Raw genomic sequence first — 19890 nt, 5'->3', positions numbered from 1 at the left:
AGGAAAATGACATTGTAGCTCTCCCTGCAAGGGTGGATAGAATTTCAATAAGGGAAAAGAAGAGAGGCGACTTTCTAAGAAAAGGGAATAAAATGAAACAAGGAAACGACTTGTTTTCAAAATCTAGTATGGAGTTAATTGAAGGAAGTGTTTGAATAGAAGGGAAAATTAGAGATAAGACTAAAATTGATGTTAAATGACTATTGCTGTTTTTTGCCTTTAACATATCAAAATGGGTTCTTTTGACCCTTGCAAAATGCTAAAGCAGTTGCCATAGAAATACAGTAGTCATATGCCATAGAGGAAGCTAGGCATCTCAGCTGGTGGCAGGGCCAAGAAAATGTATATTAATGCCTCAAGTTCAAAATTTTCAAATTAAGAGAGGTTTACGGTCCAATTTATTAATGTTTAAAGTTTGAAATTAATGTTTACAGTTTGAAATCTTTAATGTTTAAAGTTGAAATTTAATGAATTAAATGCTTGGTAAGAAATATCTACTTATGGTTGAATATATATTTACACCCAGAGAACGTTAATCTAACTTTCATGAAAGTAGAAAGTTAGAAGAATATTTAAATTTGCTTGAAAAAAATGTAATAACAAGGAATATTTCTATGATTATCATTTAGTTAGTAAGACCTCATGTCTACACATCTAAATAGATCCATAGAGATATAGGGGCATTGATAAATAATGAGAGATTAATAGTAGTGATAATAATTATCTGAGAAACAACAGTGATTATTGTTCAGCTTCTTGAGCACCTAATACATGCCAGTTAACTTATACATATTCTTTCTAATGCTCACAAAGACGCTATAGGCTAGATAATATTATCCCATTTCATAGGTGAAAAACTGAGGCTTATAGGGATTAAGAAATTCACCAGAATCACTGCAATGGTAAATAGAGACACTGAGCTTGGACCCATATTTAACCCACCACAATTCTTTTTTGCCTACTATGCTGCCTCTGGAATACTGCGAAGCATCTAATGGGCCTTGGTAAGGCTTTCTTTCCTTTGTCTGGAATAATGGTTCATAAATATTATAACATACAGATAAAGCTCAAATAATGTACCATTTACGGGATGAAACTTAAGAGCTCTAACAAAGGAATTAAAGAAAATAATACCGCTGACTTTGCCATCGGCGGGGCCGTCGTGGGAGCGCAGCGGGATGTGCCCCGGAGCTGCAGCTTGAGGCCCTCAGGTCTCTGGAGGTGTCGTGGAGGAACCTAGCTCCTGCCATCCTCTTCCCCCAGTTTGCCACTTCCAGCAGCCTTAGCCCATGAGGAGGATGTGAACGGGACTGAGTCAGGAGCTCCCCGGAAGCATGGAGACAGTGGTGATAGTTGCCAGAGGTGTGCTGGCCACCATCTTTCTGGCTTCGTTTGCAGCCTTGGTGCTGGTTTGCAGGCAGCGCTACTACCAGCCCCGAGACCTGCGGCAGCGCTATGATTCTAAGCCCATTGTGGACCTCATCGGTGCCATGGCGACCCAGTCTGAGCCCTCTTAGAACTGGATGATGTTGTTATCACCAACCCCCGCATTGAGGCCATTCTGGAGAACAAAGACTGGATCGAAGATGCCTCGGGTCTCATGTCCCACTGCATGGCCATCTTGAAGATTTGTCACACTCTGACAGAGAAGCTTGTTGCCATGACAATGGGCTCTGGGGCCAAGATGAAGACTTCAGCCATTGTCAGCAACATCATTGTGGTGGCCAAGTGGAACAGCCCCAGGGTAGATGATGTTGTGAAGTCGATGTACCCGCCGTTGGACCCCAAGCTCCTGGACACAGGGACGACTACCCTGCTCCTGTCTGTCAGTCGCCTGGTGCTGGTGACAAGGAATGCCTGCCATCTGACGGGGGGCCTGGAGTGGATTGACCAGTCACTATCAGCTGCTGAGGAGCATTTGGAAGTCCTTCGAGAAGCAGCCCTAGCTTTTGAGCCAGATAAAGGCCTCCCAGGCCCTGAAGGCTTCCTGCAGGAGCAGTCTGCAATTTAGCGCCTACAGACCAGCAGCTAGTCCTGAAGGCCCCTGCCGCCATCACTGGGTGGCTCAGATTAGCCTTCCACTTTTTCCTGTAGAATTAGTTGTTCTCCACGGCTCAAGAGTTCAGCTGTGTGTGCATAGTAAAGCAGGAGATCTCTGTCAGTTTGTGCCTCTGTTGCAATTGCAAATTGTGGCTTGTGAGTGGCAGTCTAATACCACAGTTAGGGGAGATGCCATTCACTCTGCACAGAGGAGCATTGAAAACTGGTGGACTGTCAGCTTCATTTAGCCTACCTAGTGTTTTCAAGAAAATTGAACCACCATCTAAGAAATCAAGAGGTTTCACATTAAAATTAGAATTTCTGGCCTCTCTCGATCAGTCAGAACGTATGGCAATTCTGATCTGCTTTTCAGAAAAGGACAATCAATCGAAGCTAAATAGGGGTTGCTCCTTTTGGCAAGACTTGTACTCTCTCACCTGGCCTATTTCATTTATTTGTATTATCTGCCTGGTCCCTGAGACGTTTGAGTCTGTCCTCCCCCTTACAGGTTTGGGTTTGAAGATGAGAACTACAAAGCTGATTATTTCTTTTTTATCATTATGCCTGCAATTTTACCTAGCTACCACTAGGTGGATAGTAAATTCATACTTACGTTTCCAAAAAAAAAAAAAGAAAATAATACCATGCAATATAAAGCCTGTGCAAGCAAGCAAACAAAGAGATTTTAAAAATCATTCTTAGTTGATGGGCGATTTGATAGTCATTTATACCTGGCACTGGTATAAATGAGAAAATAGATGCCCCGTTTTATTATGATTTAATTATTTTATTCTACTATTATCACCACTATAAAAGCAACGTAGTTTCAATATGACCAAACCAAGATTAATAAATTACTCAATAGTCATCATTAGTAGAGGGAAAAGATCTTAACTGGTATAAATTATTAAATGCCAAGATAGCAAGTCTGAAAAATTTAACAAGGGGTATAACTGTTTCTTCTTGAAGATTCTTCACAATAGAGAATCAAGACTATGTAATTTTCAGTTCATTGCAATTAGCTTTAGGACACCTTTAAAACCTAAAATGAATATTTTGTGGGTAGTATAATTCATTTCAATAAAGCCTCCTTCAGTATAATTCATTTCCATAAAGCATCCTTCATTTACATGTTATTCGGATACCAATTGGGCAGGACCTTCCTGGGAGGCAATGCAGCCTGGTTGTTAAGAAGACAGATTTGGCCGGGTGCGGTGGCTCACGCCTGTAATCCTAGCACTTTGGGAGGCCAAGGCAGGTGGATCACGAGGTCAGGAGATCAAGACCATCCCAGCTAACACGGTGAAACCCCGTCTCTACTAAAAATACAAAAAATTAGCCGGGCGTGGTGGCGGGCGCCTGTAGTCCCAGCTACTCGGGAGGCTGAGGCAGGAGAAGGGCGTGAACCCAGGAGGCGGAGCTTGCAGTGAGCGAGATCGCGCCACTGCACTCCAGCCTGGCTAACAGAGCAAGACCCCGTCTCCAAAAAAAAAAAAAAAAAAAAAAAAAGACAGACTTGAGTTCCCATTCGTCCCCATCAGTTACTAGATGTCTTAGCACACAGTAGATAACTTTCTAAGCCTTAGTTTTTTCATCTGTGTGAAAATGATAATAACAGAATCTACCCCATTGGAATTGTTATAAGGATCAGGGAAGAGAATACAAGTGAAGTTCTTATTTCAGTGCCTGGCCAGAACGAATCTTCAATAAATATTTGTGGTTGCTCTTTTCATTATGGAAAGGCAGAACGATATAGCAGAAAGCACATAAGATTTGGATTCAGACAGACCTTGGATAGGATTAAAAAGGCCCTATTCAGTTACTTACTATTTATGGAACTAAGCAAATGCGGAACTGTTGTCCAGGAATGGAACCTTAGAAAGGCTGAACTCTTTCTTGGAGGGGGAGAAAAGTAAAACCAGGATGGATCTCGGGGAAGGGAATTAGATTTTTTTATAGGAAAGACATAATAATGTACAAGTTATCATATTAAATCTTTTTTTTTTTTTTTTTTTTTTTTTTAGAGACAGAGTCTCACTCTGTCACCCAGGCTGGAGTGCAGTGGCGTGATCTTGGCTCACTGCAACCTCCACCTCCCAGGTTCACCCACCATTCTCCTGCCTCAGCCTCCCGAGTAGCTGAGACTATAGGCGCACTCCACCACGCCCGGCTAATTTTTGTATTTTTAGTAGAGATGGGGTTTCACCGTGTTAGCCAGGATGGTCTCAATCTCCTGACCTCGTGATCCACCTGCCTCAGCCTCCCAAAGTGCTGGGATTACAGGCGTGAGCCACCGCGCCCGGCCCATATTAAATCTTGAAACTTGACCAAAATATTCCATTTTTGAACAGAAATAAAAAGATTGTAGCGACATACAGCAGGAAGCTGGCAGAAAAAAAAAAAGATTTTGGATCTATACAGCTAGAATGCACCATTGAGAATTACATTCAGTTGTTTGAATCGCTGGTGCTATGAATATGCTCCACAACCTCAATAAGTTTAGAAAGAATGCAGGTCAAAAATCTATGCCAGTCCTCAAGTCCCGACTCCCAATTTTGAGACCATCTAAAGAGAGAATGATAAATATCTGCACACATCGTGGGTTGCATCACAGGAGAGGGATCCTGCTCTGAGGAAGCCCACAATTTTCACAATGGATAGCATCAGCATATCTGCCTTTTTCTTCAGAGGAAGATACTATCTTTATTAGATTAGATTCGAAGCATGCCTGCCCTTTGCTCAAGAGGGAGACAGTAACTTCAGGCTTATCTCTAAACACATATTCTTGAAAAGACAATATATCTGCTATCTGTAGGCAGTGTCTTTGCTCACAAGACATGCAGAAACATGAGAGACCCATAGAAAATTGTCACCCACCAATGTAACAAGACAATGTGTACAAAAGCTTCTCAAGTCATCCTTTTGGGAAAGAAAATGCCATGCAAAAAAACAAAAACAAAAAAACCCAAAAATCTCTTAAGATTATGCAACCTGTATATCAAGGCTTCATTTTGCCCACCATAACTTGGCATTGCCTGAAGCCAGGATGATCACTGTGGGAGCCAGCACTAACAATTTACTGAATGTCAGCTTCCCCAAGCCAGAAAATGCCCCTTCTGATCTGCCAGATGGTTTGGGGCCTGATGCTTGGCATCCTCACAGCTGCCGCAGTCGTGTTCCTTGGAGTGGGTGAGTGATACCTTGGATAATGAAAAATGATTGGTAATTTCTTTTACCTGAAGCCTATTCTCTATCAACATGCTGTGAAGAATCAGAAGTCTGCCTACTTCCAACCCACTCTACAATTGAGCCATTGTAGTGTAAAAAGCATCACAGTTCTGACTGGGAGTTTCCCTGGGAAACCCTGGCTTGTAGGATTCCAGAGAGATGACAGTAGGAACTATGAAGAAGAGGCAGATCTCGCAACCTGCCCTGCTGCTCCTTGCTTGGAAGTAGAAGGTTGCCAGACAAGGATGGTCTGTGGCTAAACTGTCCTATAGGATTCCTGTTTCAAAGCCCTGCCCTTTTTCAAGGGGCCTCCTTCCCTTATTACATTCTGCAGTCTATCTCTTCAGGATCCATTCTTTTTTTTTTTTTTTTTTTTTGAGACAGAGTCTCGCTCTGTTGCCCAGGCTGGAATGCAATGGCAGGATCTCGGCTCACTGCAACCTCCACCTCCCAGGTTCAAGCGATTCTCCTGCCTCAGCCTCCAGAGTAGCTGGGATTACAGGTGCACACCACCATGCCCAGCTAATTTTTGTATTTTTAGTAGAGACGGTGTTTCACCATGTTGGTCAGGCTGGTCTCGAACTCCTGACCTCATGATCCACCCACCTCAGCCTCTCAAAGTGCTGGGATTACAGGTGTGAGCCACCTTGCCCAGCCAGGATCCATTCTTACATGAGCATCAGATACCAAACAAATTTTATCTTTGTGTGGTTTTAGGCAATCTCTGGTTGGAGGAAGAAGACTTCATGTTTAAATTTATTCTAATGGAGAAATAAGTCACTTACCAAACATTTGCATAGCATTTGCCATGTGCCAGGCACTGTTCGAAGTGCTTGACATATATTTACCCATTCAGTTGAGGTCATTGTCCTCACATTATAAATTAGGAACTACGGATATATTAAGTAACTTGTCTAAGGTCACACAAATAAGTGGCAGAGCTAGGATTTAAACCCAGGCAGTCCTGTGACAGAGTCTGGGCTCTTAGCCACTACCCAAGAAAGCTTGTGGGAGAAGAGAGTATTACCCCCATAGACAGCTGGCTCCACCCTATCAGCTGAACATAACAGTACTTATTGATAAATTAGTGGCTTTTTCATGTGTAGTAGGGAGCAAAACTGAGTTAATTTAGACTAGATGAAAGCTAACCCCAGCTAAAAGGCAGATAGTCAACTATTCTTTCAGAGCATAGATAAGGCAACAAAAGTCACCCATCTAAAGTGATATGCACAAAGATCCCTTAAAAATAAACAATTAATAAGATAAGGCTGAGTTTTATTTTTTCAAATATTTCAAAGCACATCCCCTGAAACAATGACAAATGACATCTCCATCAAGCTCATGGTAATTGAAGCTCAGAGCTCATAAGTCATCGTCAAGAGGCCAATATGGCATCTTGCACCTGGCACATTTCCTTCTGAAGGGACAGCTGCAGGGCATCTGTCCTTCCCATTTCAAAGGCAGGACACCCCTCATCTCTCAGAAATTATCTGAAAAGAGCTATCCTAGATTCAGGGTTCAGGGACAATCATATGACGCTAACATCATCTCACTCTGGAGAATCAGACTTACCAATTCCCAATTGTATTTCCTTGTTTTCCTAGAATGATTATTTGAAACGTTTCTCTGCCACCTTTACACCGTGCTCCTAAACATCTAGAGCTAAAAAGTAACTCAAGGAAAGTAATCAAAAGCTGTGTTGCTAATACTTACGTAACCATAGCATGTATGCAGCTTGCAACCCCCTCAACAGTTTACTGTCCATAAAATTACATTTTTTAGTTTCATTTATCATTTGTGGTCTATTCTGCATTTATCTGGCAACAGATAAAGAACCTTGTGATTGCCCAGACCCTACCATCACTTTCTTCACACACACACACACACATACACACATTTAAAATCACTGAAATCAGGCCAGGTATGGTGGCTCACACCTGTAATCCCAGCACTTTGGGAGGTTGAGGCCAGTGGATCACTTAGGATCAAGAGTTCGAGACCAGCCTGGCCAACATGGTGAAACCCTGTCTCTACTAAAAATACAAAAATCAGCCAGGCATGGTGGCCCATGCCTGCAATCCCAGCTACTTGGGAGGCTGAAGCAGGAGAATCGCTTGAACCCAGGAAGTGGAGGTTGGAGTGAGCCAAGATGGCACCACTGCACTCCAGTAGGCGACTGGAAGACAGCAAGACTCTGTCTCAAAAATGTAAAAATTAAAATAAGACTGGAAGCGGTGGCTCACGCCTGTAATCCTAGCACTTTGGGAGGCTGAGGCAGGTGGATCACCTGAGGTGAGGAGTTCAAGATCAGCCTGGCCAACATGGTGAAACCTCAACTCTACAAAAATACAGAAATTAGCCGGGCATGATGATGGGTGCCTGTAATCCCAGCTACTTGGGAGGCTGAGGCAGGAGAATCACTTGAACCTGGGAGGCAGAGGTTGCAGGGAACCAAGATCGTGCCATTGCACTCCAGCCTGGGTGACAGAGTCAGACTCCATCTCAAAAGAAAAAAATTAAATTAAAATTAAATAAAATCACAGAAATCACAGAGACCTTATAGATAATTCAGTTTACCCTGCTCGTGAGGTCCTGAGAAATTTTTATATCTAGTTGATCATTATATTAGTTAGGGCCCTTAGTTACAAGCAACAGAACTTCACCTCAAATTAGTATAAGCAAAAGGGAGAATAATCACTACAAAGATACAGGGGTACCTCAAGGAACCCAAGGACAGAAATATAGCCAGGCATCAGAACCAGATGGAACCGGGGTTCAAGCCTTGTCCAGAGCCTTGCTGCCTCTTTCCTCTACTCCAGCTGCTCTACCGCGCTTGGCTATCTTTCCTTCTCAACCCACTTCCTTAACTTCCTCATGAATTCCAAAGATTCCAAGGAATAGACTCACTGACCTAGCCTAGTTCAGATGCCCCTCCTTGACAAAATTACCTACAGACCAGGAACTGGCCACACGGTGACTGCTTCCACAGCAACAATATAGTTAAGAGGAAAATTCTCAGAAAATGTATTTGGGACAAGATATTCCATATGAATACACATACACTCCTCAATCTTAGTTGAGTTGCCTTTTCTGCTTCATCTCTTATCCCACTTTTTGCAAATTAATAATATAAATATATTTAGAATCTCATTCTACAATGTTTTTGTTCATGATTATTATTTGTTGAGAGGCCTTTTATGTAGCTTAACAACTACATCATTTCATTTAATCTTCACAATAGCTTGGGGGAAAAAAGGTAATATTAGCTCCATTTTACAGATCCAAAAACCGAGTCTCAGAAAAGCAGAGTGGATAAGAGCCCAAATCTAGTAACTAAGAATTGAAAAGGAGGAAGATGAGCATGAGCACATGAACGAGGAGTGTAGTAGTAGAGGGAAATGAATGAAATCTCAACCCTAAGCTTGAAGAGAAGAAAAGTGCACGCGCAGATGAAACAGAAGTTCAAGACACCAAAACTCATTTACTCATATGAAAGAGAAAGAGAGAACTGGGCTAATTTTAAGAACCTGAAGGCAAGGCCAGCTTATAGAATTTAAGAGTACTAGTCAAAGTTTCCAGGCCCCCCAACAGCAAGCAATTTTCAGTTATTCCACTGTTATTTATAATTGATTCGATGGCATAGAGGTCTACAGGTATCTTTTAGAGAAAGTATATAATTATTACAGTCAAAATTAAAAGTTGGAAGTCAATTGGCCATGTTTATCTTTGTATACATTTGGATTGTAGAAGAATTAAGCAGGTTAACCCAAAAAGATGCATAAGCCATACACTGCTCACTTTGATGCCATCCTGGGCACCTTGGCACTGCAGGCCACTTGTCTTGGAGATGCCTATGCCTCCCCAATAGCAAAAGTTCTGTCACCACTAGATTAGGTGAAACTGGGACCAGGCCCATGATGGACCAAAGGCTACTCCAGTCCCCAGGTAACCATGTGCTTCTTGGTGGCTGTCCCTGGGCATTCCAACAGAGCAAGAATTCCCAACATCCATTAGGCAATTTACCAAAAGGGGCAGAGGGGAGATTAAGAATCCAGTTTAACCATGTTGCCCCGTACGTATCTCATTTATAGCAGTAACCTTGGAAGGTAGATATTTTCATTTCCACCTTATAGATAAAAAGTCTGAAGCTTAGAACAGTTAAATTACTTGGGCAAGGTCACCAAGGAAGCACACAGAGGCAGATCTGCCCAACTCCACGGCCATGGTCTGTCCACACCGCAGGTTCTCTCTGGGGGACTGTGTCTCCACCAGCAGGACAGCCCTGCCTCAGCCTCACCTGTTCCCACCCAGACCGTCCTCTGCTGGGGGAGTGAAGGAGGGTCTTCTCAGGCCTTCCTGTTCTCAGTGGCAGAGAGCAAATTAGGAAGCAGAAGCAGAACACTCTAGAAAACTACTTTTTCTGAGGCCAACCCTCCACTCTCAGTCTTACATGAACACTTCCTATTCCTAATGCTGCAAACAGAGGCCAGCCCCTCCCTTCAGACCCTACCTTTTGCCCTCATTTACAGTACTTTCTACTCCTCTCACTTCCTCTCTTCCCCTGTATCTCTCTCATCCCTTTTACAGCCTAAACCTGTTTCTCTGCCCCACCACACCTTACCCCAGCCTCCTCTGATGATGAAATGGAAGCAACCACAGATGAGTGGTACCAACTGTAGTATTTCTGACTTACCATCCCACTCCCTCCACTTTAGTGCCTATGCCTTCCTCCCCTTTATACTTCATGATTGTCTCTCATGTATTTTGTCCTTTATTTTCTTTAACTTAGCTCTTTCCATCCTTTCCCCATTTTATTGCTCCAGTGACATTCGTGCTGTGCTGATTCTGGGGCTCGCTCTCACCCTCCTCCACCCCCTTCCCTGCATCCAAGGCAAACCCACCCAAACCCACACAGCCAACAGCACCGGATGGACTGTGCACACTTGGGTTGTCATTTACACTCTTTCTCCAGCCCATGGTGCTGTCCCTACTCTTGCCGCAGCCTGGCCCACATGAAGGCTGGTGCCTGCAATGCTCTGTGAGGATAAACAATAGTGACAAAAGAAAAAGTGGAACAGAGTACATAAATATTTATATATCCAAATATAATCCAGAAACACATATATGTATTTTTTAAAATCAACTTTAAAAATTAAAGAACATGTTGAATATCATGAGACTTCTGTTTCTAAATGTTCATTTCCTCCATAAAGAAATTAAAAATATTAAAATTACAATGACACTAAAGGACCTATCTTGTTCGCTGAGAATTGTGGGCTTTTTTATTCTTTCCTCCCCCCAAAAATAAAAATAAAAATCTAGCAATTCTAAGTCTCCAATAACTTCCTTTTTGAACAGGTTTCTCTTTTTATAAATTAATTCTATAGACACATGGTTCTACTGTAATCAATGTCCAAGTAGAAAATAAGTACCATATTCAGAAGCAGCTGCAGTGTGGGAAAGGACAGGGAATCTGACTCCCTCCCTGACTTCACAGATAAAAGCTGTGGTTCAGTGCAGACTGCACTACGAAAGATCTCCCCATTTTAAGTAGAGTTGATATATGAAAAATTTGGATTTTCCAAGTAAACGAATTATTTGGTCATACTTCACTTTACAAAGGTTTCACACACACACACACACACACACACACACACACACACACACACAAATTCTTTAAAAATCTGCCAACCTCAAGAAGTTAAAGCAGTACTCAATTTATCACATATTCATCTGCATGCAACTTCTCTGGACCGAAACAACTCCTGTAAGAGAAGTATACCTACAAGCAAAACATGAATTAAGAAATCCAAAGCACTGATTCATGTGAAAGAGAAAGAAAAAAATTGTTAGCTGCTTGGAAAAACTCACAAACAAAATCAGCCTTGTAGATAGTAGAATTTAAAGGGTGTTGATCAACATTCCCAGGCCTCAAATTATCCATCACATCACCATTTATTTCATCATTATTTCTCTTTAGCCTAGAGTCCTCAGGATGTCTGCCCAATAAGCACATTCCTTAATTCCTTGGTTTCTCCACTTTTTAATGTTACAAACCTCTTTAAGATTCTGATTTAAAATCCCTCCTAAAATATTCCCACCTGCCAGAAATACACCAAATTTTGTGAAATTTTTTGAAAGGTGGGTCAGTCCACCTGCCTTAAGCGAAGGTCATAATAACCACTTAGCAGGGAACTGACAGCAAGCTGAGAACAAATATCGAACAGAAGGCAGGCCCTAAATTCATGGCATTGAATAAGAGGAAAGAATTCAATGAATCAACTCCTCCTTTACAATGCTACAGACCACCATCCCAAGTTGGAAGAACCCATTCTGAGAGTTCTGAAAATTGTGGTTTTGGGGGTGAAGGTAGCAGGAGTTGAGAGCTGTCTTAGAAAAGAACTTAAACAACATTGAAGTGAGTGGAGATCAATGCCTTGAAAATCCTTTAGAATGAAATTCTGCCATCTTGTTATGATTTCTTAAATTATACATTCTCAGACAGTGAATATCCAAGATGTGGCCAGAGCTATTTAGAAACACTTCAGAGCATGTGAGCATAATTTCATACTACATTATAAGGAATTCTTACAAAATTACATGATTCATCTTCTGAACTCAAAGCCATTTGAAAACAGGAAAAGTGCTCTGAAACTGTAAAGCCCGATTATTTGGCTTTCTTGTAACAAAGGCTTCTGAAATTAAGAATATGCTTTAAGACTACATTCATTGGCCAAAATAGATAGTTTGCAATTTAAACAAGAGGAGTTTTGTCTCAAATGGCTGACTTGGCTAAGCGTAACATTCTTTTCATCACTTTCTTCTTTACCCAGTGTTTTTCTATCTTAAGGACATTAATGTCTCCTAAATTTTCCTTCAGGTTTTCTTCCCAGGGAATCTACTTAAGAAATGTTAAATCCCAAAAGCTATTTCTTGAAAATAAACTTTTTTTTTTTTTTTGAGACAGAATCTTGCTCTGTCGCCCAGGCTGGAGTGCAGTGGCACGATCTTGGCTCCTTGCAACCTCCACCTCCCAGGTTCAAGCGATTCCCCTGCCTCAGCCTCCTGAGTAACTGGGACTACAGGTGCAAGCCGCCACCATGCCCGGCTAATTTTTTAAAATATTTTAGTAGAGACAGGGTTTCACCATGTTGGCCAGGATGGTCTAGATCTCCTGACCTCGTGATCCGCCCGCCTTGGCCTCCCAAAGTGCTGAGATTACAGGCGTGAGCCACTGCGCCCCACCGAAAACAAACTTTTTTATTAGAAAACAGGCTATTGGAAAGCTGGTCCAATTTTAGACTTCATCTGTGTTATAAGGCAAAACTATTCTTATTCCTGCTTTAAGCTAAGATCAGGATGCAGCATTCACCTGGGAAATCCAGAAGCCCTCCTTAAGGAAATTAGCTCAGCCCTCCTGGCCAAGGACTCACAATACATGGAGGAAAGAACTAAGTATCCAAGATGGACCACATGTGTCAGACAAGGGCAAAGGTATATTATCCATTAATTCAGGAATATTCCAGTGACACTCGGACTGCCCCAGGGATTGCCATCCTGTTTGGCTGAGCTCTGCAGTTCCAGAGGCATAGCAGGCCTCTGCTGGTGGCCCCTTGGCAGACAGGGCAGAGTGCTGTGGCCCCAAGTTGCTCTGGGCACTACGGTTCTCCTGCGGGGGAGGGGGCTCGCCACCTCTGTGTTACACTTTGCTGGATGGGTCCCTAAACAGTATGTCACTGAGCCCTAATTTGTCACAGAACATAATGGCATGATTTTTACTTGCAGCTCTCTCTCTCCTCCAGGCCCAAACATGCTTCCAGGAGCTAAGCTATGATTCCAGTCTCATAACAGCCCTAGGGCTAGACTCAGTCTTTCTCTTTCCCTCTGACAAGTAAGGCTTTGATAGAAAAGTCCTTGCTCCCTAGGGGTATTTCTCACAAGATCTCCTTAGCCCCTGCAAATAGACAGGGCAACCCACTGCTGCGAATACAAGTAAGCCTCAGCTGAGGTCCTCACTACAGTAGGCGGCTACTCAAACATTCCCTTGGAGGTGATCTGACATTACCTATGAAATAAAATCATCTTAATTGGAGCAACAAACATGTCTCACGTGATAAAGAACAAAGAAATTTTGATTCAGGAGACAGAAGACCACCAGAGCAAGCAAATAGGGGAAGGCAAGGAGAACAGAAAAGGAAAAACCCAAAGAGGAAATATGGGGCAATGGGCTTGTGCTAGCACAGGGCTTCCCAGTGATGTAGCTGGCAAGGGTCAGAAGCAGCTTTTCATTCCTCGCAATGAACATTGATCACCACCAGTTAGACCAAGACCCAGCCTCCACTCCAAAGCACTTTGCACGAAGTGTGCATAAATGCTCTGTGACCTGCTTGTGACTGTAATCTAGGAAAGCCAGGAGAGGAGTAATGACAGGGTAAAGAAAATTCATTATGCTATTTACCCCCTCAGGCTCAAAGCTCCGGCTATTGGATTTCGCTGATCATAACAGGCTGTTGTGCGGTGTTGGGGATGGCTGTAGCCTGCCAACATTTGGACGTTTCTGTGGGTTTAATTATTCTCTAGTAATAACTTCTCCCTATTTCTATGAAGAACAGATGAGCAGCAATACTAGCCCAGGGTCCTGTGTACTATGCAGGAGACAGATACAGCTTTTTGCAAACACAGTTTATGAATGTCATACCTACATTTTGATGTACTCACTGTAAAGTTGTAATACCAATAATAACGGTCTTTCCATTACAGATATTTAAATAAATTCTTTCCATGTGAAGCAGAAGTAATTATTATCAATATTTGGGTGAACCAGAATGCTGGTGACAGCTCCAACAGCTGCATTCAGCCTTGGCTCAGTAACAAAACACAGAAAGTTCCCCAGTGAGAAACAAGGCAGGGTTTGATAAATTCCATTCAGCTCTTCAGTTACAGATTATTAAAAGATGAATTATAAAATTGGCACAATAATAGCCATGCACATTCTTTCTGGCCAGCATCATCCCCAAGGCTCTGATAATCACAGTGGAATCTTTAAATCAGAGGACAATTCAGGTCTAACTCAAACAGACAGTGTTTGTAAAGCTGCCATGCACCATTAGCACATGTACTTCCCTGAGCAATTGTTCGATTACTTATCACAGACAACCACACGCGGTTGCTAATGGGACAAAGATAGCACGAGATGGCATAAGGGTCTGAGCATCACCTTTTTCTGGTCCATGGGACAGGACTCAGGAGATGGAGGCAGGCAGACAATGCTTTCAACATTTTTAAGCAGAGGCCTTGGACTGAGGACAGTGTCCTGCATGCTTTCCTCACCAGACAAAGGGTTTTGGCAGTATGTTCTTGTGGATTCTAAGTGGAATTCAGCAAAATATATGTAATCTATTAGGACACTGAGTATTTCCAGTACAATACACTAAATATCTGTTCCCTTTCAGATTGCCTGTATTAGAGTTCTCTGCAGAAACGAAACCAATCGTATCTAATGTTATATGTATATATATCATACATACATATAGAACATATACATATATGTTCATATATATCATATACATATATTTAGAAAGAAAAAGAGAGACAAGTATATTTGTTTTAAGGAATTGTCTCATGAAATTCTGGCGGCTGGCAAGTCCAAAATCTGCAGAGCAGTCTGGTAGGCTAGCAATTCAATAAGAGTAGATGTTGTGGTCTGGAGTCTGAAATCTGCAGGCCAGGCCAGCGGTGAGGAGACTCACGCAGGGTTTCCGTAGGAGAACAATATAAAGATAGGTTCTCTTACCATCAGCCATAAAGTCCCAAAGTCTGGGCTGAGAAGTTGGACTGTGGTTTATTGGACATATCTGTAATAACTGGCCTTCAAAATTCAAAGAGAATTTCTGTCTGACCTCAGTTGTGACTATTTCCAAGTTGAGAAGCTGTGGTCTGAAAAAGTTAACTGGAGAGGTTGACTGTACTTTTTATAGAGAAAAAAAAGTTACCACATCCTAGAAAAATCTCCCCTTTTTTTCACCTAAAATGGTAAAGAGAACAAGAACAGAATTTTGATAAACACACACAAAAAATATTGTAAGAGTGTTTGCACTCAAATCCTGGTTTGTTGCTATCACTGAAGAATAAGGATAGTATCCTTCTTATTCTCCACTTTATCCCAGTTCCTAGCAGAATCTTTGGCACATAGTAAATGCTCAATAAATATTTATTAAAAGAATGGGCTCCACAGATTGAAGGCATGGATAACGTTTTAGTATATTCATCTAAAATTTAGGAAAATGAAATTCATTCCATTTGTCAATTACAGTTTAAGGAGATTATCTAGCAGGAGGCAGCTTTCTTGAAATAAGATTCCAGACAGAAATCCATCTGTCAACTAATGATACAGATATTAAGAACTAAGAAGTCTCTAAAAAAATTGCTAAGTCCAACCTCCTGCCTGTGTATCGAAGCAGCTGAAGTGCCATTATCTGCTTACACTGCAGGACAAGAGTCCTTCATCTCCTTCTGTTCTCCACATTCAGAATCTGTTAGGAAAGCAGATCTTCTCACCATGAAGCAAACAGGCCCTCATACTGTTTAGACAATAAGACGTCCTGCTGGTCAAATTCTTCCCCCAGCATTCAAAATGTTTCTAGACATATACACTACTTTCTTGATGCAAGTCCATAGTTCATGTAATTCAAACAGTGGAGTTAAAATAAACATAGTACAGTTGAAAACTCAATCACTTGAATAATCATTCTTTTTAAATTCTTAATAATTAGACCAGAATTTAGCTGAGGCTTATATCTTTAACATCTATGGCAAAAGAAGCTGTTTAAGCAAATATCTATTATAAATAAGCATATGTATTATATTAAGATTATAACAGGCCATATTAATCCTACTTGTGAGAACTAAATTTTTAAATATTTTTATAGTGATTAGTGGTTATTTGCACATAAAAGGATTTAGGCTTTTAAAAAATGAGTCATGTATTTATTAAAGCATAACTAACTCAATTTCTTCATCAATGCTTCGTTGTATTCTTCTAATGTTGTTTCCTTTAATGATGTACTAAAAAAAAAAAAAAAAAAGCTGGCTGGGTGCAGTGGCTTACTCTGTAATCCCAACACTTTGGGAGGCTGAGGCAGGCAGATCACAAGGTTAGGAGCTCGAGACCCTCCTGGCCAACATGGTGAAAGCCTGTCTCTACTAAAATACAAAAAATTAGCCGGGCATGATGGGGCGCGCCTGTAGTCCCAGCTACTCGGGAGGCTGAGGCAGGGGAATCGCTTGAACCCTGGAGGCGGAGATTGCAGTGAGCCAAGATCGCGCCACTGCACACTGCACTCCAGCCTGGTGACAGAGTGAGAGTCCATCTCAAAAAAAAAAACTAATGTAGTTAGTTTTAAAATATTCTATGATATTTCACTTTTATAGTAGTTTAACTTCATCTAAATTTGTGAGGTTTTGGAAATGTTGAAGAAAATGAACACAAACAATACCTCATAAATTAAAAATATGAGATCTAAAAAAAATGTTGCCTCTAGCCCAAGGAAAAAAAAGAAAAATAGAATGCTTCCTCTACCGAAACATACAATCCTTCACAAGCATCTATTCATGTCCTTGTCCTTTAATGTGACCAACACTTCAGGGTGGAAATAGTTGACTGAGTGACACAATGGAGAGAAGGGAAAATAAAGAAAGTGTTTGGGTTTTTTGCTTATTATCGGTATTCTGACATTTGTCTAGTTTGTCAGCTGTTCACTTTATGGAATTTAAATCCTAAATTACAAAATCATAGAAAAGAAAACATGAGCCAGACTGTGTCTCTGTCAGCAGGGACAGATGGGTTTCTATCTTGGTCTTAGATTCCCTAGAAAATATTTCCTATCATGTTATATAACACTTATTTTACATATACTTATTACACTTCTTCCCTGCAGAAACTCAAACTTCTACTACACTTCCAAAAATGTTTTTCTTTTTTGTAAGTTACACTGAGGACATCTGATCAGCCACCTCCAGAGTGACTCATTTCTAAATTCACACTCTCAATAAGTGTTTATTATGTCACCTGCTATCTGCCAAGCACTGAAGCATAGAAAGAAAATAAGGCAGCCCCCAGCCTAAGAAACTTACCTGTGAAGGAAACAGGCCCGTAACAAATCAAGTGAATGCCACTTTATCAGGCATACAACAGAGGTGGCTACAAAGGAGGACCAGCCAACTCTCTCTGGGCACTGAGGAAGGCCATCTGGAAAAAAACGACAGCTCATCTGGCTCTCTGAAAGATGAGGAGATATTCCCTGAAGCGGATAGGAGAGAAAGGCATTCCAGACAAGAATGGCCTTGTGGAAGCATGGGGAGGAGAAAACAGTGTGAAAATGATGAGTAGGTCATTATCATCAGCAAACAGTAGCATGAAGAAAGGGTAAATGCTGTAAAGGCAAACTGAAAACAAATCATGAAGGATGTTTTTTGCCCAGAATAATCCTGATTCTTATTGTTCAGGCCAATGGCTTTTAATAGAGAAAAATTGCTTTAAAAAGCTTCAATAGATAAAAACTATGCCCCTTCTTCCTAGAAAACATACATTTTATATAAAATGTCCTCCCCAAACACACTCTCAGGCCTTCAGCCTCTCCACTACCCAAACACACTATCCTTTGTTACTTCATGTTCCTTGCATGTCCATCTGGAGCAGGATCCCCAAAGATTGGGATCCCCATTCAAACCTTGAAACAGAAAATTGAATATGAGCTGGAGAGTCCCAAGAGATTGGCTTCATAGCTCAGACTCCACTTTGTCCTCTTCTCCAGTCCAACTTCCCAGTGCAATCTGTTTTTCCCACATTTCCCTTTTGCTTCCTACAGCTATGACATGGAGAAGCCTTCAAATTTTGAAAGAACTTTTTCTTTGAAACCTGTTCTTCCTCCTTTCTTTCCAACTTTAGCTAGTAACGATCGCTACCACCAATGTTTGTGGTGTGTTGCAGATTGTGATTGCTAACTTAAATATAACTAGTGGCCCACGACATTTTATCCAATTATCTCAGCCCATGATAGAAATTTAAACAGATACTTGTGTTCTCCTGAGGGAGTAACAAATCCTTGACATCCATATGCAAGTTAAAAAGTAGATATTCTCCATGGTTCTTACCCCTGCTCAGCCTTATGCTGCTTCAAACATCTCAAAGAAATCTCAAAGAAAATGTGCTAGCTGAAGCCCTGAAGGCAGATAAGGCAAACTCATTCTTGGATTAAGTGTGGATATCTGTCAAAATAAACACTGCCCCTTCAGGGTACGAAAAGTCCATGTGCTACCAAGAGACTGGTTGGTCTTCTCAAGTGATAGTCTCTGTTTCTGGCAGTTGAACATGTGCTGTGGCAGTATAGATCTGCAGTGGTAAGTGGGAGTTCTTAATGTTAAGCTCATGCATAACCTCATCTCTACCACCGTGATGGCTCTATTCACCAGCCTTAGTCTTTAGTTCTTAAAAACTAATGTTCTTAGTGCTGAGGTTGAGAGCAATACACTTGGCCTCTCATTTCCACAACTGTATAATAGGGTCTTTTAGTTTGTACATGTTGAGTGCTGTAAGTGCAATAACATCCCTGTCCCCATGAAGGCTACACTCTTTAATGGGAGTAATAATATCACCTATTTCAGAGGGCTATGGAGCTTATAGGAGTTAATAAATGTTAGGCATTTATGCTATGTACTTTCAAACAGTACGTAGCATACAGTAAGGCACAATATAATTTAAGTTGTTCTTCTGAGGCAATTATGACAGCACCTATCACATAGTATATGCTCATTAAAATGCAATTGCTATGACTATTAAACATAGATGAGTCAATATTAGTCAAAAGTTTGCTCCCTGAGTACCATTCATCTCCTGTGCCTGCTGTTTGTTCTCAACTTCCACTGAGGGCCTAGAGGTGTTCCATGGCTTCTGTCAGTTCACAGGGATGAGAAATCAGATAGAAAAATCAACTCAGGATGGATTAAAGACTTAACTGTAAGACCTGAAACTATAAAAATACTAGAAGAAAACCTAGGGAAAATTCTTCCAGACATTGGTCTAGGCAAAGAATTCATGACTAAAGCCTCAAAAGCACAGGCAACAAAAATTAAAATAGAAAGTTGAGGCTTACTTAAGCTAAAAAGCTTCTGCACAGCCAAAGAAATAATCAACAGAGTGAACAACCTGCAGAATGAGAGAAAATATTTGCAAATTATGCATCCAACAGAAGACTAATATCCAGAATTTATAAAACTCAAACAACTCAACAAAAAACTCACAAATAATTCCATTAAAAATTGGGCAAAGGACATGAATAGATATTTTTCAAAAGAAGACATACATATGGCCAACAGTCTTCTGAAAAAAAAAAGCTCATCATTAATCATCAGAAAAATGCAAACTGAAACCACAATGAGATATCTTACACCAGTCAGAATAGCTATTATTAAAAAGACAAAAAATAACAGATGTTGGCGAAGATGTAGACAAAACAAAATATACTGTTAGTAGGAATGTAAATTAGTATAACTTCTATGGAAAGCAGTACGGAGATTTCTCAAAGAACTAAAAATAGAACTACTATGCAAAACAGCAATCCCACT

At 41.1% G+C, this 19890-nt stretch overlaps 1 protein-coding gene and 1 pseudogene across 1 annotated transcript in view; one reads left to right on the top strand and one right to left on the bottom strand.

Moving 5' to 3' along the window:
* LOC134808334 (uncharacterized) overlaps positions 1-10245 on the bottom strand; it is a 50598-nt gene extending 40353 nt beyond the window's left edge. Inside the window, exons 1-2 of the mRNA XM_063793185.1 lie at positions 10131-10245; positions 1135-1519 (exon numbers count right to left, since the gene is read on the bottom strand). Of these exons, the coding sequence (XP_063649255.1) occupies positions 1135-1519; positions 10131-10245 (500 nt within the window). The remainder of the gene's footprint in view (positions 1-1134; positions 1520-10130) is intronic.
* LOC107968178 (transmembrane protein 98-like) lies at positions 1335-3138 on the top strand (annotated as a pseudogene).
* Positions 10246-19890: the final 9645 nt, after the last annotated feature.

Source organism: Pan troglodytes, chromosome 15, assembly GCF_028858775.2.
Source record: "Pan troglodytes isolate AG18354 chromosome 15, NHGRI_mPanTro3-v2.0_pri, whole genome shotgun sequence".
NCBI classification, from domain to species: Eukaryota; Metazoa; Chordata; class Mammalia; order Primates; family Hominidae; genus Pan; species Pan troglodytes.
The sequence above is the reverse complement of the archived record's forward strand: the minus strand, read 5'-3'. Positions and strand labels throughout refer to the sequence as shown.